Below are 27,053 nucleotides of genomic sequence, written 5' to 3' on the forward strand. Positions count from 1 at the left end.
GGACTTGTATTGAGCGGCGCGGCGCGGTGGCGCCCGCGGAAGCGCCCCAGAAGGCGGGCGGAAGCCGGCTGCGGGCTGCGCGCGGGGCGGCGGGGCGGCGCGAAGCCAGGTCTCGGGGCTGGGCCCGCAGCATGCGCGCGGCCTGGGAATGAACTTCGCGGCCGGCCGCCGCGCGCTCCGCTGGCTGCCGCGGCCTGGGACCCGGCCGCTGACCCGCGCCGCCATGGAGGTGGCCCTCCGGGGCGCGCGGAAGATCCTCTGTGTGGCCGAGAAGAACGACGCTGCCAAGGGCATCGCCGACCTGCTGGCCGGCGGCCGCGTGCGGCGGGTGAGGAGGCCCGGGGCGGGCGGGACGGGGACGTGCGCCGCTGCTCCCGCCGGCGGCCCCCCGACCGGCGTGCGGAAAGGGCCTTAGCGTCTCGGCCGTTTGCTTGGAAACCGCGGGCCCGCCTTGCGCGGCGGCGGGCGCGGGGCTCGTCCGGCCCTCGAGCCGCCCGGGCAGGTCTGGCCGGCCTCCCGCGACGTGCTCTCGAGCCCAGGACCCCTCCGCTCCCCCGCCCTCAGCGTCCGGGGGTCGGAGGCGGCGTCGGCACGAATTCGGGGAGACGGCTACTGGGGCACAGAGGAGAGGGCCGGTGAGAAAGATTTGGGAAGGAGGTGGCACGGAGAGCTGTTCGGGACAGTCTGTCAGTAGCACAGGTGCATCCTGAAAAGCACCTTTTCTGGATGTTTCCAAGAGCACGGAGTGGAAGTCCCCAGCTCTTTTTACTTGGAAACCCCAGGGCTGTCAGGCCTGTGTCGCCGGGGTGTGGACAGTGAGAACAGGAGCCGAGGTTGTGCGGGTCCCGACTGAGAGCGTCGCCTCTTTTCCGGAGCTGAGAGTCTTGGCCAACTTAACGGGGTTCTGGGCTGCTTGAGACGGGCCCACCTGCACAGGGCTGAAGTCCGTATCCTTCGGGGAACCTTTTCCTCCCATTCGTCCCCCCGCCCGGGTCAGGGCAGCTCATGAGACGCTGTCTCGAGGTTCCGGGAAGGCAGCGACAACGGCAGAGAGAGGGCGCGGTGCGCGGGTTGCTTCTCCGAGCGCCTGCCACCCGGCCCTGGACTCCAAGCTCCGCGCGAGAGGGCTGTGGCTGCTTGGTCAAGTTGCTGGGTTCCCAGTGCCTGGCACCTGTCTGGAGCACAAGAGACTCTCAGGAGGTACTTGCTGGAGGAACATCTGGGCTCAGTCTTGAAAGTTTTAGCCGGCAGTGGAGCGGGCCTGTTCAAAAGCGGAGACGTTGGGGGTGTGGGTTGCTGGCTGGAGGAGCCAGGGAACACAGCCAGAGGGGTGCGTCTTGAGAGCGCCCCGGTTGCTGTGTGAGGGCACGCAGTTTGGCCACATCTCCTATGTTCCCCAGGTCGTGCATCTGTCACGCTAGTGAGTCCCCGGTTTCTCACCCCAGAGGAAACCCCACCCCACTCCTCCCAGCTGCTGGCAGTTACTCGTCTGCTTTCTGTCCCCAGAAATTTGTCTCTTCTGGGTATTGCATATAAAAAAAAGTTCGCGTAACACCTGGCCTCTTGTGTTGGGCTTCTTTCACTTGGCATTTTTGGAATCCGTTTACCCTGCGGCGTGTGTTAGTGTGTTAGTCAGGGAGATGGATCCGCCGTGTTTATCCATCCTTCAGTGGGAGGGTGAGCGGGGTGGTTTTGGCTGTTGGGAGTGGAGCTGCTGTAAACAAACATGCGCGAGTTCTCCTTTGAAAACCTGTTTTCAGTTCTTTGGGGGACATTCCCAGGAGCCGCTTGTTGGGTCATAAGTTAACTATACGTTTAACTTTTGAGGAAGTGCCAGACTTTTCCACGGTGGCTAAAACACTGCACACTGTCAGTGTTCCAGTTTCTCCACATTTCGTCAACACTTTTTCTTCCCCTCTTTCTTTTTTTCTTTCTGTTTGTGTGTGTGTGTCTTTGTAGGGCCGAACCCTCGGCATGTGGAAGTTCCCAGGCTAGGGGTCAAATCAGAGCCATAGCCGCCAGCTTACACCACAGCCATAGCAACTCGGGATCCGAGCTGCGTCTTCGACCTAGACTACAGTTCATGGCAATGCCGGATCCTTAACCCACTGAGCAAGGCCAGGGATCGAACCCGCGTCCTCATGGTTCCTAGTCGGGTTTGTTAACCACTGAGCCACGACAGGAACTCTGTTTTGTTTTTTTTCTTTTCTTTCTTTTTTTTCTTTGTTTTCTGTTTTCTTTTTTTTCTTGGTCTCGGCCTGCAGGGGCTTATTGCCTGTGGATCTTGGTTCTCAGACCAGGCGTTGAACCTGGGGTGGAAGTGCCGGGTCCTCACCACTAGATTGAGAACTCCCCCTCTTCTTTAATTTTCACCATTCTCGTGTGTGTGAGATATTTGTCATGGTTTTAATTTGCACTTCCCCAATGATAATGACACTGAGCATCTTTGCCTGTGCACGTTGGCCGCTGTGGCTCCATCTGCTTTGGAGACGTGTCTGTCCTTGTCTTTCGCCCATGTTTGAATTGCCTTTTTGCTGTTGAGCTGTAGGAGATCTTTATCTGTTCAGGATACTAGGTTCTTGTTAGATACTTAATTTGCGGATATTCTCACTCATTCTGTGGGTTGTCTGTGGCTGCAGCGTGGGGAAGTTCCTGGGCCAGGGATCGAACTCAAGCCACAGCAGTGACCATGCTGAGTCCTTAACCGCTAGGCCACCAGGGAACTCCTGTCTTCGCTTTCTTGATGGTGTTCTTTGACGAAGCCGGCCTAACTGTTGCTCCTTCGTTCGTTGGTGATACTTGCACTGTCATGTCTAAGAAACCATTGCCAAACCACGAAGGCCGTGAGGAGCTGCTCCTGTGTTTCCTCCTTTAGAGTTTAAGCTCTTCTGTTTAGGTCCTTGATCCATTTTGAGTTATTTTTCTATGTGGTGTAAAGTGGGCGTTGACCACCGTTCTTTTACATGTGGACGTGCAGTTTTGCCCAGCACCGTTGGTTGAAAAGACTGTCCTTTTCCCGCCACGTGGCTGTGGCGTCCTTGTCAAAATTCGCTTGGCCATGGATGTTTCTTTCGGGAGTGTCTCTTCTGTCCCCTCCTCTGTATGTCTGTGCTCACGCCGGTGCCACGCTTTTTCATTACCGTAGGTTGGGGGTAGGTCTTGAAACTGGGCAGCATGAGTCCTCCTACTTTGTGCTTCTCTTTCACGATGTTTTTTGGTGACTCGGGGCCCTTGCGGTTCCCTACGAACGTGCCGTCTTAATACCGAGTTCTCGAATCTGCGACCGTGGCTTGTCTCTGCATTGGTTGAGGCTTCTGTGATGTCCTCTAAGCGTGTGCTGTGGTTTTCGGGGTGTCGGGGATGGAGTTGTTTTCTCACTGTCCTTTCACTGTTCATGGCATTGGTTTGGGGCTGTGGTCTCGTGCCCTGCAGCTTTGCTGGCTTTGTTTATTGACACTGATCATTTCATTGTGGCTTCTTCAGGGTTGTATCTCTAAGGTCACGTTGACTACACATAGTTCTGCTTCTTCCTTTACAATTTGAATGTCTTGTGTTTCGTTTTCCTGTCCAGCTACTCTGGCTAGAACTTCTAGTAATTTGGGGTAACAGTGGCAAAAACAGGCATTCTTGTTTCGTTCTGATCTTAGAGGAAGAGCTTTCAGTCCTGCACTGTTGAGCAGGCTGGTGTGTGTGGGTTTTCTGTAAATGCCGCACTTCACTTTATCAGGAAGGGTGTTGCATTGTTATCAAATGCTTTTTCTGCATTCCTTGAGGGGAGCAGTGTGGGTGTCGGGGGGGTGGTGGTGCTGGGGTCGTATTTGTGTTTTATTAGGTGATTGGGGCACAGAGGACTTGATGGGTGAAAGGCTAGCGTCGGGGAGGCAGCTGTCGGGGTGCTCCCTGTGGGGTCGCAGGGAGCCGAGAGGGAGGAAGCGCAGATAAGAGCAGTCAGAGAGGTCAGAGTTCGCCGCGCTTTCCCGCAGTTTGGTCCTTCTTCCGGAAACGACTGCCATCATTCCCCTTTTCTCCTGAGGAGCTCCTACCTTTTAAAAGAAAACCAGAAGAGACGGCTGAAGAGCACCCTGCTCTGGGAAGTCTTTCCTCGGCGCCTGTGCCCCGGCCTTCTCTGTTTGCAGATGCGTCTGAGCCGCGGGGGGTGCTGGCGGTTGTCGTGGGTCGCGTTCTCGGTGGCTGGGCCCTCTCTCCCATGGTGTGTCACTCCCCAAGACGTGACAGGTCTGTTCCTTTATTGACCTCACGCAGCCTGCCTCGGATGACGTGGCCCTTGCCTTTGGGGGCCTTAAATTCTGCCGGAGGAGCTAAGTCCTCCGCACGCCCAGCTTGTGGGGGACTCAGACGCTGGGCCTTGCAGCTTTGTGACGGCAGGACCTAGCGATGGCTGTGAGCCACACGGCAAGCTGTACTTTCTTTGTTTTTCTTTTTTTCTAGGGCCGCACCTGTGGCATATGGAGGTTCCCAGGCGAGGGGTCGAATCGGAGCTGTAGCCGCTGGCCCACACCACAGCCACAGCAACGCCAGATCCGAGCCTCGTCTGCGACCTGCCCCACAGCTCAGAGCCATGCCACTGAGCGCGGCCAGGGCTCGAACCCGCAGCCTCGTGGCTCCTAGTCGCGTTCGTTAACCACTGAACCATGGCAGGAACTCCAAGCTGCACTTTCTGATGGCACTTAGACGGCCGTTTGGAAAAGGCTTTCAATCGGATCTCCTGATCTGTTCACATCTGAGAGAAATTCCCCAAAAGGTGCACCTTTTTTCTTCCGCAGTGGTGACCGTTGCCGGCAGTTCACGTCAGCCATCCCCCACCCGCCCCCAGCGACCACTGCTAACTGATGAGCGCTGCAGAGGACTTCTCTGCGGCCGCACGCTTTTCTCATGGCTCTGTTTTGGTGTCAGGAGGCGAGATCTCGAGCCCCGTAGGTGCCCAGTGGCCGCGTGCTCCATCCCTGCCCAAGCCGGGACTCCCCTGGCTCTTGTTTTAGTTCTCATGACGTGGGTGGCCCTGCCGGAGAGATCACCGAGGCTGCGTTCGCGGTCTGTCTGCTAGCTGTTGTACTTCTCGGCCCCAAAACTGCTGTAATTTGGGAGCAATGCGTTGCCCTGTGCGGCCCCCGGAGGTGGAGGCCCGCGTAGCTGAGGGCGGGCCCCAGCCGGGGAGGCGGGCTCGCCGTGCCAGGAAAACGCTCGACCTCCCCGAGACCGACCTCTGGTGGCAGAGGCTGCCAGGGAGAGCCCCGGACCCGGCTCGCACATGTGCGGTGGGTCCCTGCCGGGAGCGGGTCAGAACCGCAGCTCCAGACTGTTCTCAGGAGACCACCGAGCTGCACCTCGGGAGCCTCTGGGCTGGAAGGAGAGGCTGTGAGCCAGACCCGGCCTGGCTGCAGCCAGAGTCCGTGGACCGGTCCTGTGTCAAGTCCACGTGACTGTTCGGGGTGGCTTCGGAGCTTTTTTAAGAAGAGGTAGAGGAGTTCCCGTTGTGACTCAGTGGTAACGAACCCGACTGGTATCCGTGAGGAGGCGGGCAAGGATCCGGCATCGCACAGGCTGCAGTGTAGGTCACAGATGTGGTTGGGATCCGCTGTGGCTGTGGCTGTGGCCAGCAGCTGTCGTTCTTGTTTGACCCCTAGCCTGGGAACCTCCATATGCCACGGGCAGGCCTGAAACAAGCCAAAAAAAAATGGGGTGGGGGGGTAGGCTTCTCTTCTCGGGTACCAAAGGGCTTGGCGAGCAACGGGAGTTTGGGCCGAGGTTCTTTGCTTGGCAGCACCCGACCTGGGAACTGGAGTAGCCGGTACTGAAATCAGAGCCTCCTTTAGATGGGCGTTTTCTCTGGAAAGACAGTGTCCCGCACAGGAAGCCTGATCTTCTCTACCAGGTCCTTGGCCCTCGGAGGGTCCCCAGGCCCCACTTGGCCTGTGTCTTCTGTGCCATGTTGGGGAAGCTGCACGAAGGATACCTCGAGGTTCCCGGGGTGAACTGCTTGCCCGGTACCGCCGGTGTCTTGGTGCAGTTCTGTGGCCGGAAGTGTGCGGGGAACGGGGAAAACTGGCGAGAGACGAGTGTCCTCCTCCTCCCTGCGGCACTTTGTCCTGTGGCCTCGGACAGGCCCATTCTCAGCTGTGCGCAGCTGTCACGTGGTCACCTGCCAGCAGGGAAACTCTGTGGGCTCCCCCAGCACATTCGAGGGACCCCTTCATCAATGGTCTTAGTAACTCCGGAGGTGCCGTGCGGTTTTCATACCCCTGCTCATCAGGGTTTTGCTGGACCTCTGTGTGTGGAATCCTCTGTGTGGGGTGATGTATGTATTTTCTTTATTTTTGTTCTGTTTTACAGAGGGAAGGACTTTCTAGATTCAACAAGATCTATGAGTTTGATTATCATCTGCTTGGCCAGGTAGGTGCTGGAGTGTTTCTATCATAGCCGAGGTGACTTTTCAGAGCCATGTGCCGTTTTGGTGGTCATTCCTTGGATTTTAAGTTGTGGCTGTAAGAAAAGCAGCTGCTTACTACAAGCCCTCCTTAACTATTTAAACCAGAAGAACCAGCTCGGTCATTGTACTACATGTATCTTTTAGGAAGAACTATTGTTACCGCAAAGGAAAGATGGAGTTCCCGCTGTGGCTCAGCGGTAACAAACCCGACTAGTATCCATGAGGACTTGGGTTTGATCCCTGGCCTCGCTCAGTGGGTGGTGGATCTGGTGTTGCTGTGTGCTGTGGTGTGGGTCGCAGACGCGGCTTGGGTCCCACGTTGCTGTGACTGTGGTTAGGCCGGCAGCTACAGCTCCAATTCGACCCCGAGCCTGGGGACTTCCTTATGCTGAGGGTGCGGCCCTAAAAAAGAGAAAAAAGAAAAGAAAAAGAAAAATTATTGTTATGACCAGTGATCACTTTACACTTTATAAGGAAGTCCCTTTTTTTTGTTAAGATGTAGTCCTGATCTCAACTCTGTAACAAGGAGGACTCTGACACGCAGTAGCTCACGGTTAAAGTTCACAGTAGCAGCACGAGCGCCGTGATTGTGTCACTGGGGCTTTTGGCTTTGAAGAGCTGTATTTGTTTGTTTCTTCCCAATCCGCTGGGTTGTTTTGGTTTGTTGTATTTTCTTCTTGGCCACACTCAGAGCATGTGGAAGTTCCTGGGGCAGGGCTTGAACTCTGTGCCGCAGTGGTGACCTGGGCCGCTGCAGTGACAGCACTGGACCCTTAACCTGCTGCACTGTGACAGAACTCCTATTTTTCTGTTTTTTTGTTTTTGTCTTTTTGCCGTTTCTTGGGCCACTCCCGCGGCATATGGAGGTTCCTGGGCTAGAGGTCGAATCGGAGCTGTAGCCGCCAGCCTATGCCAGAGCCACAGCAACGCGGGATCCGAGCCACGTCTGCAACCTACACCACAGCTCACGGCCACGCTGGATCCTTAACCCATTGAGCAAGGCCAGGGATGGAACCCACAACCTCATGGTTCCTAGTCGGATTCGTTAACCACTGCGCCACGACGGGAACTCCTAATAGACTTTTTCAAGAGCGATTTTAGGTTCATAGAAAAATTGAGAGGGGAGCTCCCATTGTGGCTCAGTGGTAATGGACCCAACTAGTATCCACGAGGATGCAGGTTTGATCCCTGGCCCCACGCAGTGGGTTAAGGATCCAGTGTTGGCCCTGAGCTGTGGCGTACGTCACAGATGTGGCTCAGATCTGACGTTGCTGTGACTGCGGTGGAGGCTGGCAGCTGCAGCTCCGATTCGACCCCCTAGCCTGGGAACCTCCATGTGCCACAGCTGTGGCCCTAAGAAGAAACTGAGAGGAAGGTACAGGTATTTCTAGCCTGTCCCACCCCTACACATGCACAGCTGCCCCTTAGCAGCCGCCGCCAGCAGCTGGTATGTTTGGTCGGACGGAGGAACCTCGGGGCCGTCATCACCCCCGGAGCCCACGACTCCGTGGCGTCTGCCCCTCGCGCCGCGTCCGCTGTGGCTTTGGACGCACGTACCACGGCGTCGTGCTCCCGTCGTTGCAACGCGCCGAGCGTTTCCACCGCACTCAGCACCCTGTGTGCTCCGCCTGCCTCCACCCACCCCGCCACTCCCTGCTTTTCCTGTGGTGGAAGGTCCCCCTTTTCTCTGAACGGTTGGGCGAAATTAAGTTGCTTCGAGACTGACTGGAATTTGTTGTCACTCAGAACGTTACTATGATAATGACGTCGGTTTCGGGACACTTGCTGGCTCACGATTTCCAGATGCAGTTTCGCAAATGGTCAGTGCAGCTCCTGGGGGCGGTGGTGTCTCGGGAGGCTGGGGCTGTGGGTGCTCCTGAGCGACTTAGAGCAGTCGGGTGACGGCCTCCTTGCTCTCGTAAGGGGTCTCCCCACACCCCGGGCGGCGGGCAAACAGCAGGGATTTCTCCCGGTGATAGAGGCTAGACGTAGGAGGACGGAGCACCTGCTCGGTCCCCTGAGGGCCTTCCCCGGGCTGTAGGCCACTGCTCTCCGCGTGTCCTCATGCGGGGAGGGTCTAGGGAGCTGGCTGGGTCCCTGCAAGGGCACGCATCCCCTTCAGGAGGCTCCACCCTCACGGCCTAGTCTGGGGGGGCTTCTGACACCGTCACGTTGCTGTCGGGATTCCGAACCAGAGACCGCAGTGGTGACCTAGACTCACTGCTTCCTTGTGAGTCTTCACCACGTGGTTGGAATAAACGGTCACTTCAGGTGTGTCCCCAGATACCCAGACCTTTCTCAGGCCGCTGCTGCCGCCGCCAGCCTGCACGTAGCCTGTTGCAGGTGTGCAGGGAGGTCCCGGCGTCCCCCCTTAGCAGCTGCCGCTGATCGTCCTGGGCGTGCATTGTGCCCGGCTCACAGCCTTGCTTGGAACCCCCCAGCGTCTCCACGGGGGACGTGGTGGGGACAGGTCCGTGAGGGCCCTGGAGCCGCTTTCTCCCGTTAAAATGGAGGACTTTGCATCAGGTGCCGCAGGAGGATTTTCTGTGTTTTCATCTCTTTTCCAGGCAGAGCTGCAATCCTCTGGTGCTCTTTGAAGCAGACATTGAAAAGTACTGCCCGGAGAATTTTGTGGACATCAAGGTAGGATCTTTTGCAGTTATGCGGCACTGGCGTGGAACAGCCCCCACACAATCAAACCCCGTGATCGCTGGGTTTTGAATGCATTGGGATGGAGGGATGAGGTTTTCCACCAAGTACCACAACTTAAAGGGTTCCCACCTGCTGTAGAAGGGAGGCTGTTTAAGCGAATTGGCTCAGGGCCTGAGTGGCCCTTGGTCTGAGGAGTGGCCCTTGGTCTGAGGAGTGGCCGCGCGCCGAAGCCCCGGGAAGGAGTGCTGTGAGCTGCTCGGTGCCCCCGCCCCGGGTGCGAGTGCGGGCCGTGGGCCGCGTCCCTCGCTCACTGCCAGAGCGGGGCTGAACCCCGGCGGCGCTGTGGGCGGCTTCCCCCGTGCCTGCCTCTCGGGCTGGCGGCGTCCCGGCCCTCCGGAGCAGCGGGGCAGACCTGGGCAGAGCCGTCGACTGACCCTCTCCTCTCCCCCCGCCCCGCTGGGTGCCAGAAAACTCTGGAGCGGGAGGTGCGGCAGTGCCAGGCCCTGGTGATCTGGACCGACTGTGACAGAGAAGGTGAAAACATCGGGTTCGAGATCATCCACGTGTGCAGGGCTGGTGAGCATCCGGCGGGGACGGCGGGGGCGTGGCGGGGGGACGGCGGGGCGCGGCGGGGGCACGGCGGGGCCGCAGCGGGGGCGCTCCTGCCGGCTGCACGTGCGAGGCGTGGTGCCTGAGCCCCCCGCGCTCCCCCGTTGTATGTCGAGGCGTTCCTGTTGTGGCTCAGTAGCAAGGAACCCAGCTGATGTCCATGAGGTTGCGGGGTCGATCCCTGGCCTCGCTCAGTGGGTTAGGGATCCAGCATCGCCCTGAGCTGTGGTGCAGGTCACAGTTGCCGCTCGGATCTGGCGTGGCGGTGGCGGTGGCAGTGGCGTGGGTCGGCAGCAGTAGCTCCCACTCAACCCCTGGTCTGGGAACTTCCGTGTGCCCCGAGTACAGCCCCGAAAGAGAAAAAAAATGTTGCGTGTTCACGAGGAACGTGGACGGCATGTGTAAGGCGCAGAGACGAATTCCAGAATGTTCTGTGCAGTCTTGGTTTTTAGTGTTCTGTGCTTGTGCGATGCCTTTAATTAGTAAAGTGTTGAAATGCGCGTGATGACCCCTGGGACTCGGCGGGCGAGCAGCCTCCCGGGCTGCAGAGCGTGCAGGCCACCTTGCGCTCCGGCTGTTGCGCTCGCAGCTGCAGTGATGCCGTCTTCCAGGCACGGTGCAGCCCCTGAGTGATTCCCACAACGGGGCAGCCCCCGGACCTTCCTGTCGGTGACATCATCCGTTTCGCTGACGGTCTGAGCGCTGGTGAGGGTGGGGTCTCCAAGGGCCGCAGAGAGGCTCCAGATCGGGCAAAGCTGCTCTCCGCCGTGGCTGTGGACGGCTCAGCCCTGTCGTCGCTGCCAGGGTTCCCTCTGAGGCCGCCTGTGGCTGATGGAAGCGAAGCAGCTTCTCGAACGGGTCCGTCCCTCGTTGCGTGCGGCCCGGGGGTGGTGAGCCGACGGCCCTTGGACCCGCCGCCTCTCTTTCCGCAGTGAAGCCCGACCTGCCGGTGCTGCGAGCCCGTTTCTCCGAGATCACCTCCCGGGCCGTCCAGGCGGCCTGTGAGAACCTCACGGAGCCTGACCAGCGAGTGAGCGACGCCGTGGACGTGAGGCAGGAGCTGGACCTGCGCATCGGTGAGGGGCAGCGGGCTGGCGGGGGGCGCGGGCTGGGGCGTGGACCGTGTCGCTGGATGTGACCGCACCGCCCACCCCTCCTCCCAGGAGCCGCCTTCACCAGGTTCCAGACGCTGCGGCTGCAGAAGGTCTTTCCCGAGGTGCTGGCAGAGCAGCTCGTCAGCTACGGCAGCTGCCAGTTCCCGACGCTGGGCTTCGTGGTGGAGAGGTTCAAAGCCATTCAGGCCTTTGTGCCCGAGGTCTTCCACAAGATCCGAGGTGAGGCGGCCCTTTGTGCAGGGCGTGGGGCCGGGGCGTCCCGGGGCTGACTCAGAGGGCGGCTTGAGTCTCGCTGCCTCTCGGCCCCTCGTCTCCACGTTCAGAGCCCGGGGGGGCTCCCGGGTCGCAGTCACTGGCTCTGACCCTGCCGGACCTCCTCGTCCCCCCGCAGTGACGCACGACCACAGGGACGGCGTGGTGGAGTTCAGCTGGAAGCGGCACCGTCTCTTCAGCCACACGGCTTGTCTCGTCCTCTACCAGCTGTGCATGGAGGTAGGAGGGCTCGGGGCCCACCCCCCCCGAGTCCGCAGCCTCGCCCTCGCTGGCGGCGGGGGGACCCGTCCCTCTCTGAACTGAGCTTTCAGTTTCATCCTGGGTCGTCCCTTGGGCACCAGTCAGACTAGAGCCCCAGGAAAACAGCACTGAAGGTGGGGAAGAAAGGCCTCTGGGACTTCAGGCAGAACCAGAAACACTAGGAAACGTGTGGCTAAGATCCTGCCCGGAGCAGCAGCGCACGCCCACCGGGGGTGGGGAAGGGCCCGCCAGGCCCTTCTAGACCCGGGCTCGGAGCTGGAGGGAGGCTAGACTCCCTCTCCCGCTGGGCGGATGTCGGCTCCGGCCACGTGGACGGCTTCCTGCAGCGGCTGTGTCTGGAAAGGAGGCTGAGGGAGCCGGGGGGCGGGGGCGGGGTGGGCCTGCTCAAGGGCCGGGGACGCAGAAGGGCGCCCCGGCTGACCTGGCAGAGCCCAGCAGGAGGCGGCCACGGAGGGATGAAGGCCTTCGGCCACAGGCCAGCATCTGGTTTCCCCGCAGGCGGCCTGCTTTGCGGTGCTGGTCCGTCACTTTGCTTGTTGCAGCCTGTTTGACCCAGGGCTGTGCACGGCGGGTCCTGACGCACTCAGAGGTGTGTCGTCAGGAGCCCCGGCGGGTCCACTGTGGAGCTGGGGGTGGGCATTGAGCGCCTGCTCCGTGCTGTGCACTGTGTGTTCTGTCTCATCTGCCCCAGGTCGGGGGTGGGGGGGCGACCCATTTTACAGGTGGGGACGCTGGAGACGGTGGAGTGCGGAGTGAGCACAGACACACCGGAGCTCGTGGGGGGCCTCTCGGGAGGCACCCTGTCTCCCCCGCTCTGCCCTGTAACCTGGAGGGTCACACGGCCTGCCTGTTGGTGACCCTGCCGGAGCTGTCTGTCCTGTAACCAGGCCCGCCCTTTGTGTCCTTTGCTGGGATGCGGTGCAGGAGGGCGTGGCTGGGGGACACCTGGAGCTCCTGGCCGGGGCTCCGTCCCCAGTCTGCTTGTGGGGGGGAGATTAGGGTTCTGACGTATAAACCCCTCCATGAGCACATCACCTAAGCTGAGCCCCGCCCATGTGTGTTCTCTCCAAAATGTGAGGAGCTTGGGCTTTTTTCTTTTTGCTTTCTAGGGGTGCACCTGCAGCCCATGGAAGTTCCCAGGCTAGAGGTCCAGTCAGAGCTACAGCTGCTGGCCTACCCCACAGCCACAGCAACGCAGGATCTGAGCGCGTCTGCGACCTGCACCACAGCTCACAGCCACGCCGGATCCTTAACCCACTAAGTGAGGCCAGGGATTGAACCCACAACCTCATGGTTCCTCGTCTGATTGATTTCTACTGTGCCATGACGGGAACTCCTGAGGTTGGTCTTAAGATTAGGGTTCTTCAGTTGTATTATGTAACTTCTGTTTCTAACCCGTATTATTGGATTTAAAACGAAAAATCAGGAGCTCCCATTGTAGCTCCGTGGTAACAAACCCAACTACTATCCATGAGGACTCGGGTTCGATCCCTGGCCTTGCTCAGTGGGTTAAGAATCCGGTGTTGCCCTGAGCTGTGGTGTAGGTCGCAGATATGGCTCAGATCCTGCGTTGCTGGGGCTGTGGTGTAGGCTGGCAGCTCCAGCCCTGATTTGACCCATAGCCTGGGAACCTCCATATGCCACAAGTATGGCCCTGAAAAAAATAAACGAATGAATTAAAAAAACAAAGCCGTGACAGTGAGCAGGTGTAGGTGAGAAGCCACACTTAAGGGGCGCCTGGCTCCAGACAAGGAGCTTTGGGGCTTTTGTGAACTTGCTTTGACCGGGAAGGCAGCACTGGCGTCCGACACCCACCGGGCTCGAGGCCGTCACCCCGGGTGGGAGCAGGGCCTCTGGGGCAGTGCTGCGGGCAGTGCTGGGAGCAGGGCCCCTGCGGGCCATGTGGGGGGCGGTTGCAAGCAAGCCGGGGAGATGCTCCAGCAGGTCCCAGCGGCGCCTGCGTGTTTGGCTTTTCCAGGACCCCAGGGCGACCGTGGTGGAGGTCAGGTCCAAGGCAAGGAGCAAGTGGAGGCCTCAGGCTTTGGACACTGTGGTATGTTCGGGGCCGTGCGGCCGGGGCTGATGTCGTGGTTGGGACTGGCTTTCCGGGTGTCAGGAGGCGTCACTTCTCAGTGCGACACGAGAACGCGCTTGGGAAAAAGAGATGCTGAAGCCCAGGCTGCTGGCCTCTTAGTTACCTCACGACTTCGGGAAACGTGGAGACAAAGCAGCCGTCACTTGCTGTCCTTAGGTCGTTGCTGATGGGGTGGGTGGCTCCCCGGGATCCTTGTTTTTACAGCGTCAGAATTGGAATGGCTAGTTCTTCCCACCCAGGCATCTTTTAAAAATGTTTTTGTTAGAGGTCCCCTCGTGGCTCAGGGGTTAACAATCTGACCAGGAACCATGGGGTTTCGGGTTCGATCCCTGGCCTCGCTCAGTGGGTTAAGGATCCGGCATTGCCATGAGCTGGGGTGTAGGTCACAGACAAGGCTCGGATCTGGTGTTGCTGTGACTGGTGTAGGCTGGCAGCTACAGCTCTGATTTGACTCCTAGCCTGGGAACCTCCATGTGCCGCGGCAGCGGTCCAAGAAATGGCAAAAAGACAAAAAAAAAAAAAAAAAAAAAAAAGTTTTTGTGTAATTTACGTAAATATCACTTAAACAGCCACTATGTGAGCCTCCCCTAGAACAGGGCTGCTCAAATTTTTTGACCCCGAGAGGAGCCACCCCTGGGACACAAGTCTGAGTAAGCCACGTTGGGGGTGCCCTTCCCCGTCTCCACCTGGCAGGGAAATTCGGGGGTGGGTACTTTGGGGCCCAGTTCCAGAGGATGAAGTGCCAAACGTGCAGCGTGTCCCAGGGTTCGCGTGGTGGTCCCCGAGCAAGTTCCCAGGCGGCCGGGTTACGGATGCACGCCCGCAGCCTCGGTCCCGGCCGCCTCTGCCGGGGGCCCTCGTGCCCAGGGCCCAGGAATCTGGCCGCTCCCCGGCTGATTCTTGTCCTGCTCAGCGGAGTCTGAAGACCCCGGGCTGGGGGCTGGCCCTGCCTGCAGGCCCAGAAACCCTTCTTCAGCTCAGCCTGTCGCAAGGATGTGTGACAGTGGCTGGAGGGATGGGGCCGGCGTTCTGAAGATGAGGCGTGTGGCCGTCGTGCCTCTGGCTGTGCCCTCACCCGCCTGCCCACGTGTCAACAGGAGCTGGAGAAGCTGGCTTCGCGCAAGTTGAGAATAAACGCCAAGGAAACCATGAGGATCGCGGAGAAGCTCTACACTCAAGGGTGCGTGTCCGTCCCCGTTTGGGGACAGGCCTTGCCGCGACTTCCTTGAGGCGAGATGGTGTAGAAGGAGAGCCGGGGAGACACAGAGCCCCGCGGTGGAAGACTGGGGATAAACCGTCCTGCGGGCGCCCCGGCAGCGGCTGCCGTGTCCTGGGAGAGCCCACGCCTGCGCAGCCGCCGAGGCCCTCAGCAGAGCAGGTCTCAAGTCGCGTGTTGGCCTCGACTCCTCTTCTGGGACGCGGACAAGCCGTGTCGCAGTCCCTTAACCTGCTAAGAGGGGAGCCTGCAGAGCCCCTCTGGACCCTCAGCGGGCAGGGCCTGGGGTCCTGCCACCCTCAGGGGCTGTCGCTGCCGGCAGACCCTCCCGCCTCGGGTCACGGGCGCCCGAGTCGTCCAGGGACCGCGTGGCCCTCACTGGCTGGAGCAGCCGCCACGCGCCAGAGCTGGCTGTCGAGCGCGTGAGATCTGGGTTGTCAGGGTCGAGAGGTGCGGCGCCTGTGACCGTCCAACAGTGTCGAAGGCCTGTGGGAGAGGGAGGACGCCGGCGTCCCAGTGCTCCGCTGAACGCCCGCCGCGCGTGGGGTCCACGGCGCAGCCTGGCGGCGTCGCGCTTCCTCTGCTCTAAGGAAAGGGCGGGACTCACCCTGGTGCCCGTGCCCACCGACGCGGGGCCGGGGCTGTAGCAGGCGTGCCCTGCCCCGTGCTGCCTGCGCTCATCCCCGACCCCAGGGCGTGTCCCTGCTGCCCCCCGCCCACGGGGGAGCCACAGCGCAGGGCGCTCGCCGTGTGGGTCCCGGTGGGTCACTCGGGCTGCTGTGGGCGGCACCGTGCTCTCCGGCCAGTTGAGCCGTTCTGGACCAGTTTCGCCATTTTCTGTTCTATGCGTTTGGCTCACCCTAGGTACATCAGCTACCCGAGGACGGAAACAAACATCTTCCCCAAAGGCTTGGACCTGGCGGCCCTGGTGGAGCAGCAGACCTCAGACCCGCGCTGGGGGGCCTTTGCCCGCAGCATCCTGGAGCAGGGCGGCCCCACCCCACGCAACGGGAACCAGTCCGACCAGGCCCACCCCCCGATCCACCCCACCAAGTACACCGACAGCCTGCAGGTTGGTTTCCCGGCCGTGCTGCCCGCCGGCCCCGCGCGGAGGTGCCGGGTCTGAAGTGGGTTTGGACCCTCCGAGGACACATTTTGAGATGTGTCCTCCCCTTGGGAAAAGAGACGTCTGGGTCAGGACGTGCTCCCCCAGGAGCTCAGCCTGGCCTCCCTGGAGACTGCACGGTGGGCTCCCCCCCGCCCGAGCCCCGGCCCTCCACACGCCTCCCAAAGTACAGGAGGAGGGTGTCGGGAAGGAAACAGTTGTCTGCAGTCCGGCATCTCCTGCCGAGACCCTCAGCTTTCAGTTAAACCTTAACGTTAAGTGGGTTTCTGACCCGTCTTTCCGTGTGAGCACTTCCCCACGTGCCAAAATGTTTTAAAGCCTGGTATTGAATGATCGCATAGATGGACTGTAACTTACTTTGCCAAATCTGGTTTTGAAAGATTAAGTTGTTTCCAGCTCATTGATACGTAACGTACTAAGGGGTCTCACATTGAATACGTGATACTGTTCGTGTGGCTCCGTTTCCTCTGAAGACGCTCTCAGCGAGTTCCCGTCGTGTCTCAGCGGTTAACAAACCTGACTGGCATCCATGAGGTTGCGGGTTCGATCCCTGGCCTCGCTTCGTGGGTTAAGGATCTGGCGTTGCCATGAGCTGTGGTGTAGGTCACAGACCCAGCTTGGATCCCGCGTTGCTGTGGCTCTGGCTTAGGCCGGCGGCTACAGCTCCGATTGGTCTCCTAGCCTGGGAACCTCCATATGCCGTGGGTGCGGCCGTAAAAAGAAAGAAACAAAACACTCTTAGAAAGAGAGTCGCTGGACGTGAGCCTCCACCCCTCAGCGGTTTTGACAGACAGAGCCGCCGGAGCTCCTCGGTCACCACATCCGTGGAAAGTCACTGTGAGCCCCGTGCCGCGGGCTTGGTCTGAGGCTGCCGCCCGCGTCCTCGCCCTACGTCTCTAGCGTAAGGGGTGTCTCGGTGACCTCTGAGCTCTCAGCCCGTCTTCTGCTTAGACGGCGTCACGTCAGGACTCCCTTCACAGGCGTGAGGGCAGGTGGCCCTGCCTGTCTTTGCCTGGTCGCAGCTGGGAAGGCCGTCAGCCCGCACCGTGAGCGGCAGAGGGTCCCCGACGACAGCCAGGTCGAGCTGCCGGCGGCGCCGAGGCCCTGGCGGGGTGTCCAGGGGCTCAGGCGCCTCTTCTCGCAGGGGGACGAGCAGCGGCTCTACGAGCTCATCGTGCGCCACTTCCTGGCCTGCTGCTCCCGGGACGCGCAGGGCCAGGAGACCACCGTGGAGATAGACATCGCGCAGGAGCGCTTCGTGGCCCACGGCCTGGTGATTCTGGCCCGGAACTACCTGGACGTGTACCCCTACGACCACTGGAGCGACAAGGTGCGGCGTCGCAGGGCCCTGGGCCGGGGAGGGTGCCGTGCGGGGTCTGACCGACGTCGGCTGCCCCCGCAGGTCCTCCCCGGCTACGAGCGAGGCTCCCGCTTTCAGCCCAGCACCGTGGAGATGGTGGACGGGGAGACCAGCCCGCCGCAGCTGCTCACCGAGGCCGACCTCATCGCCCTCATGGAGAAGCACGGCATCGGTCAGTGGCTTGTCAGCATGGGGCCTGGCGGCTCTGGCGCCTTCCCCGCAGCCGTGACGCGGGCGCTGGGTTCAACCCCCGCCCCGGAGCTGCAGGGAGGCTTGGAGCAGTTGGGAGCTCGGGCAGGGTGCAGAGCCTGTGAGAGGAAAAGCACGGTCCAGGTCGCCCGGTCCTTCCTGCCCCGAGCCACTGCCCTGCGGCGTCCCCGCGTGGGCTCGTGCCTCCTGCCCCTCGGGGTCTCAGCGGGGCCGCCCTGCCCAGGTCCTGTCCAGAGAACGCGGTATTTCGGGCCCACATGGGATGTGCTGTTCGTCGTGTTCTCAGGAGAGTCTCGACATTGTACGTGGCAGGGGTTCACACACCCTTTGCAGCACCAGGGCGCCTGGCGGCCAGAGCCCTCGCTCCCCGGGCACAGCGGCTGGGCTTTGAGGGCGGCCCGTCTCTGTCGCTCACGCCTGCCTCGCTCACCTCTTGGCACGTGCCAGGCCCTGTGGAGTCTGCTTCCTGCTCTTCGCCCTGGGCGGCTACGTGCCCTTGTCGAAGCATTTCCCTGATGGGTTACGAGTCAGAAGTTGGGGTTGAGGAGTTTCTGCTGGGGCGCAGGGGTCATGAATCCAACTTGACTTCAGGGGCTCAGGTTGCTGCAGAGATGCAGTCTCTCACCTGAGAGCTTCTGTGCTTTGGGTGTGGCCCTAAAAAGACCAAAAAAAGGAAAAAGGAATGGGGTTAATAAAAACAACCGGGCCAGGAGTTCCCATCATGGCGCAGTGGTTAACAAATCCGGCTAGGAACCATGAGGAACCATGAGGTTGCGGGTTCGATCCCTGTCCTTGCTCAGTGGGTTAACGATCCGGCATTGCCGTGAGCTGTGGTGTAGGTTGCAGATGCGGCTCGGATCCCGCGTTGCTATGGCTCTGGTGTAGGCCAGTGGCTACAGCTCTGATTCGACCCCTAGCCTGGGAACCTCCATATGCCGCCAGAGTGGCCCTAGAAAAGGCAAAAAAAAGGAAAGAAAAAAGAAAAAAAAAACCAGGCCAGCATTGTTTTGCCCCTAAATCCTGTGGCCCAAGCGTCACAAGTGGGACTCGTGACTGAGGTGCCCCCGCCAGTGCCCACCACAGCTTTAGGGTCGCCCCTGGCGCTCCGTCCGTCCCTTCAGGGGTTCGTCCAGGAACAAACCGCGCCAGCACGTTAGTCGTGGCAGGAGGGCGTCTGCAGGGGCGGCAGACTCCCCGGGGGCTGGGGGTCCAGCGGCGGGGGGGCCGCTGAGTGACGCAGGGGCCCGCAGGTACCGACGCCACGCACGCCGAGCACATCGAGACCATCAAGGCCCGGATGTACGTCGGCCTCACGCCCGACAAGCGCTTTCTCCCCGGGCACCTGGGCATGGGGCTCGTGGAAGGTGAGGAGGCGGGCCGGCCGGGGGCGGGGGGTGCCGAGGCCCCCGCGGGCTCGTCCAGGCCGCAGCAGACGCGCTCTGCCCGCAGGCTACGACGCCATGGGCTACGAGATGTCCAAGCCTGACCTGCGGGCCGAGCTGGAGGCCGACCTGAAGCTCATCTGCGAGGGGAAGAAGGACAAGCTGCTGGTCCTGCAGCAGCAGGTGCAGAAGTACAAGCAGGTCTTCGTCGAGGCCGTGGCCAAGGCCGAGAAGTGAGTGCGGGCCCGCCGCCCCCGCCCCCCGGGCTCTCCTGGGGCCACGCCTGGATGCCAGCCCCCTGGGTGCTTCTGGGGCCCCGGTGCCCACGGGCGGGCTGGCTGCGGCTCCGCACCCGAGTGGGCTGCTCCTTGGCACGGAGCCGTCAGTCTAGGAACAGTAACGAGACAGACCCGGCCCGGTCGTTCTGGGCCATCGGCTCTGGAAGCCGTTCTCTTCATTTCAGTTCTGCCCGGGCCAGCAGGTGTGGAGTGTGGGGACACCCGGGTGCTGGCGCCTGACCTTTGTCCTCTGGAGATTTGGAGGTGGCCGGAGCAAACAGCCTGTGTGTGGTCCGTTAGAAATAACACGTGTTCTGCCCTGAGCCAGTTTCGAAGGGCGGCGCATGTGCTCGTGTGAACTTGAATCCAGGCAGACTCTGGAGCGTGTATGGTTTTATCTGACGTGGGGCTGCTGACAGCGCGGAAGGGCCTGCCCGTGCTGGGTCGCTCCCCGGAGCTGCCGGGTCAGAGGCGCAGGGCCGCTCGGCCAGCACGGCTCCCCGTCGTGCCCGGGGCCAGCCGCTCCCCATGTGTCGACACGCGTGATGTGTGCATGTCCGCGTGTTCAAGACGCTGTGCTCTTCCTTCAGGTTGGACGAGGCCCTGTCCCAGTACTTCGGGGCAGGGGCAGAGGTGGCCCAGCCGGAAGCCCTCTACCCGGCCGTGTCAGAGCCCATCAGGAAGTGCCCGCAGTGCGGCAAGGACATGGTCCTCAAGACCAAGAAGGGCGGCGGGTCAGTGCCCACTGTGCCCCCCAGTCCCGCACCACACAAGGCTGGGCACTGCGGGGTGGTTCTCCAAGGCAGGCCTGCCGTCACCACCCCTGGGTCAGGTCTGGGTGACGTAGCGGTGGCCTTGGAGGTGTGAGGCGCTGTGGGAGTCCCGAGGTGGCGGGGGAGCCGTGCCCCCAGGGATGGATGTCACTCACCCAGAGTGGAGGGGGCACAGACCTCACTGGTGGCACACACAGGCTGTGTGCCCTGGAGCAGCTTACAGACCCACACTGAGCCCGAGATTCTCAGCAGCATGGGAGCCTCAGAGCATCTAGGCTGCCACAGGCCTGGGCCCCTCTGTGGTCAGGGCATTGCTGGTGGCTTGGTTGCTTGGTAAGAAGAGAGCAGGGGAGTTCCCTGGTGGCCTAGCGGCTACGGACTGGTAGGTAGTGTCACTGCTGTAGCTTGGGTTGCTCCTGAGGCTCAGGTTTGATCCCTGGCCAGGGAACTCTTGCCTGCCGCGGGCCCGGCCAACAGAAAAGCAGAGTCCGCAGTAACCTTTTGTTCAGGGAGGTGGGAAACAATTGCAGGTTAGTTGTCCTGTCGCCTGGTGGCCGCGGCTGTGTCCTCCAGGGATGCGAGTGTCTCCCAGGGTCAGCTGGAGAGGGTGCCTGGCCAGACAGCGACCTTTCCCGTGAGTCTCACGGTCCGGGGGCTCTTGCCTGACCCAGGCCCCTGCTCCCCAGGTTCTTCCTTAGCTGCACGGGGTTCCCAGAATGCCGGTCAGCCGTGTGGTTCCCTAACACAGTGCTGGAGGCCAGCAGGGACGGGAGCGTGTGTCCAGTGTGCCAGCCGCACCCTGTTTACAGGTGAGCTTCCCCGGGCACCCTGGTTCCTCGGCCCCTGCATCCTTCACCTCCCGTCTCTGCCTTTGTCCACCTGAAAGCCAGCCCCCACCTGTCCTGCCTTCCCTCTTTCTGCCGGGCAGCTGCTCTGGAGGCCGAGGAAGGTGCCCCTCCCCGCCCCCGCCCGAGAGCCCGGAGCCCCCGTGGCCTGGCCCGCCTGGTCCTCCGGCTGTGCTCCTGGGGCCCCGTACGCGCTCAGGTGTCGTCGACGAGCCCAGAGAGCTTCATCGTGGGTCGTGTTTATGGAGATTTACCGTGTTCTGAATCAGACCGCAGGCGTCTTTTAAGACGTCTGTTTATAGGGAACACGTCGCACACGAAGGCAAACATGTTCTTAGGATGGGTTGTGCCTACTTCCAAAGCAAAAAAACCCGAGAAGACTCTGCCTCCTGTGTCTGCCAGTCTGACACCTGGCTTGACAGGAGGCGTTAGGAGTCTTGGTTCAGCACCTGCAGTCGGTCTGCCGGCCTCGCTGGGTGTTGGAGGCGTTGGAAAGCTCCAGGCCCGCGCACGGGACAGTGAGCGCAGAGCGGAGTGCTTCTCGCTGTTCCCACGCGGCTTGCCTCACGCTGCGAGGCCCTCAGCCACACACATCGGCGGGGACTGCTCCTGGGCTCCCTTTGTGGACGATGACGGGTCTCAGGAGCTCGCGTGGGGTCTCCTGGGCGAGGGGCTGGGCTGGACCCAGCGCTCCAGACGAGGGAGCCGACGTGCGCCCAGCAGGTGACATGTTTCCCCCCGCGGCCTCACCAGGTTGAAGTTGAAGTTGAAGCGCGGCAGCCTCCCCCCGACCATGCCCCTGGAGTTCGTTGGCTGCGTCGGCGGATGTGATGAGACCCTGCGGGAGGTCTTGGACCTGAGGTTTTCCCGAGGGCCCCCCGGGCCTTCCCAGCCCGCCCACCAGCCCTCTGGCTACCTGCAGGCCAGCCAGGCCCTGAACAGGATGGACAGCCGTCAGCACGGCCACCCCCGGCCTCCTGACACCAGGCAGGCCAGGCCCTCGAAGGCACTGGCCGGCGCCCTGCCCCCACCCGCAGCGGACGAGCAAGGCAACTCGGTGACCTGCAACTGCGGCCAGGAGGCCCTGCTGCTCACCGTGCGGAAGGAGGGCCCCAACCAGGGCCGCCAGTTCTACAAGTGTGGCAGCGGTGGCTGCAGCTTCTTCCTGTGGGCCGACAGCAGCCGCCCAGCAGAAGGGGCGCCGCCTCCCTCGGCGTCCAGACCCCTGGGCGGCTCCCTGGGACTCCCGCCGGGCTTGGGGAACCCCCCCGGTGGGTCTGGCAGCCCCAGTGATGCCAGCAGTGGCAGCGCGTCCTGCCTGTGCAGCCAGCCTGCGGTCACGCGCACTGTGCAGAAGGACGGGCCCAACAAGGGGCGCCAGTTCCACACGTGCGCCAAGCCCAGGGAGCAGCAGTGCGGCTTCTTCCAGTGGGCGGACGAGAACGTGGCCCCAGGTGAGAGTACGCAGGGCCTGCCGCTTGTGCAGGAGCAGGGGCGGCGGGACGGGGGGCGCTGGCTGCCTTGCTCCTCGTGCCCGACTCTGTCACCGTCCGTGAGGTCACAGCGGCTTTGCTGCGGGCCCTTTGTGAACCTGGAGCCTCGTTCTGCAAGATCAGGCCCTGCCCTCACGTCTGGACCTGCCTGCAGTGCGCAGCCTGGGTCCCGTGCCCCTCAAGTGGGCATGGGAACCGCCCGGACACAGGGCTAACGTAGAGGATGTCCCGCGGTCACCTGCCCGCTCCGGGCACCGCAGAAGCCTGGTCGCCTCTCATGAGGGCGAGCAAAAGGCCTGACGGGAGCTTTGCTGTGGGACGGAGCTGGTTCAAGGCCCAGCCGTGTGACCTTGAACCGCCCGCACCCCCCGAAGCAGCTTCTCATCCGTTTCCTCAGTAAGAAGGGTGCCTGCCTGCCTGCTTCTCAGGCTCCTGTTTACTTAGACTCGCTGGGATTCTAGCACCCGTGTGCCCGCGCCGCACGGGGGAGGAACTGGGGCTGGGGCTGGGGAGGTGCGTGTGTGGGCTCATCCCGCAAGCATCAGGGCCTCACTGGGCTCCCCCGGGGGACGGGCCCGCTGGCCGTTGGGTAACGGGGCGGTCTGCACTGCGAGGCCTGTGTAAGGACTGGAAGGATCCAGAGCTCAGGCTTCCTGCGTGGAGGGTGGAGCAGATGCAGCTCACGCCCTGCTGCTCTTGCCGCCTCCGCACACGCTCAGGCAGCTGCTTGCTTTGTCCCCACCTGCGCCTGTGAAGTGACACTGTGCCCCCTCACCAGGGCCAGTGGTGGGACCAGCGGGGCCTGGGGTTCTGCCTGGAGCAGCTGCCTGGGGCAGGGTGGCGGGCCTGCCTTCCGCGCTCAGCTCCCCGCCCTCTTCCCGCAGGGACTTTGGGAGGCCCCCCCTGGCCAGGGGGCAGCGGAGGACGGCAGGGTCCCGAGGCCAGAAGCAAAAGAGCCCGGGCTGGGTCCTCGGACAGCGGGTCCGCAGCCAAGAAACCTCGGAAGTGCAGCCTTTGCCACCAGCCTGGACACACCCGTCCCTTCTGTCCTCAGAACAGATGAGGACGGACGCAGTCGAGAGGGCGCCTTCCCCGCTGCTCGTCTTGGGACAGGCGTTTCTCTGGGGCCAGAGGGTCCGTCGCTGCCCGGGAGGCTTCAAGGAAAGTGGCAGCTCGTGGCATCTGGCCTGTGTGTAGGCGTCCGGATCCAGACCGCTCTCGAGTAGGCCACCTCTGTCGGACAGTGGCTCTCTGTCTGGGGCTCAGGAACAGCCACGGCCGCTGCTGAGAAGCCGTGGAGGTGGCCCTGCAGCGATCCTACGGTGGCAGTGGTGTTAGCGCATTGGCAGGAGTCGGGGGCCCTGCAGCTGAGCCTCTAGCGCAGGCCCTGGACCGCGCTGAGAGAGGGTGGGAGGCCAGGGAGTGGCTCCTGTTCTGAAGTGGTGTCTGTAGAAAGCGCTTTTCTTTATCCAGAAGCTGCTGCAGCCGGGCCCGCCCACAGCTCACGTGCCTTAATAAAGATCGCTACTCCTGGACCCTGGTGGCGGATGGCGTGGCATCTGGCGGATGCTGGCGGGAGGGATGGGTACAGACGCCAGCGCCAGCCTCATCCCTTCCTCCCAGCCCCCGTGAGCTGGCCCACCCAGCCCCACACTGTCCGCCAAGGTTGCCACACGCCTCATCTGGCGTCGCAGGAACCCCCAGGGTCGACGGAGAGCTGTGTGGGCTGTTCCGTGGTTTAGTGGACAAGCGGGCGTGGGCTGTGAGTGGCCCAGCATTGCGTGGCTCAGCATTGCGTGGCTCAGCATTGCGTGGCTCATGGAGGCGAAATAACTGTCCTCAGCCCTCGGGACTCCTGGCTGGACGGCGGGATGCTGGAAGTGTGGGGGCGTCGGGTCCATGGCTGTGGCCGTGGCCCTGCCACCTGACGGCCTGGTCTCTGCGGTTCTACCTGTTCTGAACGCTGCATGTAAAGGGACCACGCTGCCCGTGTCTGCCTCTCTCCCTGAGCGTTGCGCCTTCCGAGTCACCCTCGTGCCTTTTTCTGGCTGAGCTAGTGCCCCTGTGTGGGTGGCCCCGCCGTGTCAGTTTGTCAGCTGGCGGACCCCTGGGTCCTTGCCACCTGCTGGCTCTTGGGAGCAGTGTTGCTCTAAACCTTTGTGTTCAGGGATTTGAGCGCCCGTTTTTATGGTGGTGGCGGTGGTGGTGATTCTTGGGGATCTGCCGCCGGGGCGGAGGCGCTGGGTCGCTGTGATTCTGCATTTACCCTTTCAAGGACCCACTAAGCCGTTTTCCACCACAGCCGCGCCATCGTGCGTCCTCCCCTTTGGTCTGTGAGGGCCCCTGCGTCTCCACATCCTCGCAAGCACTCGCTCTCCCTCTCAGCTTGTGGCCATCCTCGGGGTGTGAGGCCGTGGCTCGCGGCTCTGCGTTTTCCTAGCCACCACCCACGGCCAGCGTCGTTTCAGTGCTTGTCAGGCCTTTCGTGCCTCTTTTGAGAAATGCCTTTCAGTCCTTCGCCTGGTTCCAGTGGGTTGTTGGTGCTTTTGTGTTGAGTTGTCGGACGCTAGCACGTTCGTGGATCTCCGTCTACCCAGGCCAGCAGCGTTCGGAGCAGTGAGAACTTGATCCCTGCCCTGCAGACCAGACTGTGCAGCGACTAGGAGAGCCCGTCTGGCCCCCACACGCCCCTGGGCACCTCCCAGCTTCCCTGCCAGGTAGCACCCAACCCCCGTGGGAAGCCGGAGGCGAAGGCAGCCCCTGTCCCCCCCGGGAAAGGGGGCCCTGCTGACTGAGTGCCAGGCCTGCTGTGCCCACGTCAGATGCCGGCTGTCAGGACACTGAGCTGGGGCCCACGCTGCCCTTGGGGTGAACCAGCCGTCTCCCTTCAGGCCTTCAGACTCGGGGGTCCTTGCAGGGTCTGAGCTCAGCTGGCGGCAGGAGGGGCTGTAAAGCCTGGCAGCCGTTTCTGCAGAGGGCAGTGTTCGTGTGGTGGGGGAAGGGATGCTGGGTCAGTCTGGAAAGTTCGCTGGCTGTCAACACACGAGCGAGTGAGCCTGAGGCCTCGGGGCGCTGAACTGCTGTCTCAGGAAATGGGCAGCATCACAGAGGACCAGTGCTGGCCTTGGGGACACCCTGGGATCCTGTCACCCCAGCTCCAGTGTCCTGTCCTTGATAAACTAAGTGCAACCAAACCCTGATACTGCTGGACTTTTTCAAAAGACTGTATTTTTCTGATTATAAGAGAAAAATGTACTTACGGAAAATGCCGGAGTTCCCATTGTAGCTCAGTGAGAACGAATCTGACTAGTATACATGAGGATTCGGATTCAATCCCTGGCCTCGCTTAGTGGGTTAAGGATGCCGTGAGCTGTGGTGTAGGTCGCAGATGTGGCTCAGACCCCACGTTGCTGTTGCTGTTGCTGTGGCTGTGGTGTAGGCCGGCAACTGCAGCCCCAATTCAACCTCTAGCCTGGGAACCTCCATATGCCGTGGGTGTAGCCCTAAAAAGCAAAAAAAAAGACAGAAAACACTAATGAGCGAGATATCTGCAACCTGGCAGGGTGAAGAAGCCCGCTGGTTTCCAGGTGGGCAGTAGCTCTGGCACTTGACCCAGGGACTCCTGGTCCCCAGAGGAGGCGCCTGAGGGCCCCCCAGGCTGAAGGGGGGGAAGGGGCCTTTATGGGCCCAAAAGTCAGTAAGTGCCTGCCTCGCGGGTCTTGTTGGGGTCAGTTCTCGAGGCAGGTTTTGGCCCATCGAGGCCTCGGCACCAGGTGGCTCCTCAGCTGACACTGAACAAACTCCGCCTTTTCATGCCTCCCAGCAGATGGGGCCCTGCCTGGAGGTGAACGTGGCACACGCAGCACCTACTCAAAGTAACACACCTCCCCCAGGGCGAGGGCTGCCTGGGTGCTCCGAGGGCTTCTCCCCACCCTCCCAGCCGAGGCCCTGCGCTTTGGGGCTGGGTGCCAGCCTGCTGACCACGGCCCCACCAGATTTGGGCCCTTGGCCTGAGCCACGTGCAGGCCCCGCCTGCTGTCCCAGCCTCTGATGAGCCAGCTCACACACAGACTTCCCTGGGGGCTGCTGCTCTTCTCTGAGAGCACAGCCTGAAGCCACCGCCACGCAGCACATGCAGGCCCCAGGGGTGGCGTGCCCAGCTCTGTGCCAGACACCAGCCTGGCGTGAAGTCACCAGGAGCACCTCGTTTCTCCCTTTTAGTTCATTCTGGCTTTTCCTGTGGTTTTGGCCGTGGTGTGCAGTGACTTGAGGTGGGATCTCAGTTCCCAGACTAGGGATGGAGCCCAGGCTGCAGCAGTGAAGCCACTGAGTCCTAACCACTGGGCCACCAGGGAGCTCCCTGTCCTTGCTTTTTCTCACTAAAGTGAGGTGAGAGGAGCAGACCTGTGAAGCACGAGGCTACAGAAGGGACACGTGTGAGGTCGGGTCATCCAGGAGGGCCCCTGACCCCACTGGTGTCCCACCTGCTCCCCGGAGGCGTCCAGCAGCGCTTCACCTGTTGGTGCCCAAGACCCCAGAGTGCTCGGCTTTGGTCGGATGCAGGCCTGTAGGGGAGCTGGGCGAGATGCTAAGTCTGTGGTGACAAGGAAGTGAGCCACAGCCACGGCTCCCATGGGGACAGAGACGCACTGGCCTCCCTGTCTCTACGAGGTGGGGAGCTGGCCCTCCCTCTGCAGTGACAGGCCTGGCCCAAGGGCTCCCGGGCAGCCCCCCTCCCAGGAAGCTCCAGGGCTCCCGCGTCGGATGGTAAACAAAGTCCTGCCTAGTGGGTTCCCGTCGACTCTGTCCAGCATCTCGTGGCGTTCTCCTTCCCTGCCACCTACTTTCCCATCAAGGCCACCACTTCGGTTTGGTCCCAAGCCCCTCTGGCCGGGCTCAAAAACCTGCGTGTCAGGC

General features: G+C 61.7%; 1 protein-coding gene across 3 annotated transcripts; it reads left to right on the plus strand.

The window, feature by feature from the left end:
- Positions 1 to 23,671, plus strand: TOP3A (DNA topoisomerase III alpha). 3 transcript variants are annotated; one of them, XM_084986359.1, is made up of 19 exons: positions 1 to 328; positions 4,785 to 6,411; positions 8,195 to 8,268; positions 9,016 to 9,091; positions 9,568 to 9,676; positions 10,642 to 10,785; positions 10,873 to 11,043; positions 11,216 to 11,316; positions 13,337 to 13,411; positions 14,551 to 14,633; positions 15,534 to 15,741; positions 16,940 to 17,125; positions 17,198 to 17,327; positions 18,616 to 18,729; positions 18,815 to 18,980; positions 19,616 to 19,759; positions 20,485 to 20,607; positions 21,397 to 22,097; positions 23,021 to 23,671. In XM_084986359.1, exons 2-19 carry the CDS (start codon positions 6,319 to 6,321, stop codon positions 23,197 to 23,199), a joined length of 2,877 nt encoding a protein of 958 aa, XP_084842485.1. In that variant the 5' UTR covers positions 1 to 328; positions 4,785 to 6,318; the 3' UTR covers positions 23,200 to 23,671. The 3 variants fall into 3 exon arrangements, with proteins under 3 accessions (XP_084842485.1, XP_020923646.2, XP_084842486.1); XM_021067987.2 differs by having other exon boundaries at positions 6,352 to 6,411; XM_084986360.1 differs by lacking the exons at positions 8,195 to 8,268; positions 9,016 to 9,091; positions 9,568 to 9,676; ... (1 more) ...; positions 10,873 to 11,043; positions 11,216 to 11,316 and adding an exon at positions 7,342 to 7,649 and having other exon boundaries at positions 6,352 to 6,772; positions 12,892 to 13,411.
- Positions 23,672 to 27,053: the final 3,382 nt, after the last annotated feature.

The sequence above is a fragment of the Sus scrofa genome, chromosome 12 (assembly GCF_054392235.1).
Source record: "Sus scrofa isolate SSC_HxYL_T2T_F1_AM1 chromosome 12, Sscrofa_HxYL_maternal_Yorkshire_Landrace_v2.0, whole genome shotgun sequence".
Lineage (NCBI taxonomy): Eukaryota > Metazoa > Chordata > Mammalia > Artiodactyla > Suidae > Sus > Sus scrofa.

Bases quoted from the DNA above. Each gene is read 5' to 3' on its own strand.
- TOP3A (XM_021067987.2), top strand. From the start codon at position 149: ATGAACTTCGCGGCCGGCCGCCGCGCGCTCCGCTGGCTGCCGCGGCCT. The intron at 11,044-11,215 runs GTGAGGCGGCCC...GTCCCCCCGCAG, and splicing joins GGTCTTCCACAAGATCCGAG to TGACGCACGACCACAGGGAC. The intron at 14,634-15,533 runs GTGCGTGTCCGT...GGCTCACCCTAG, and splicing joins GAGAAGCTCTACACTCAAGG to GTACATCAGCTACCCGAGGA.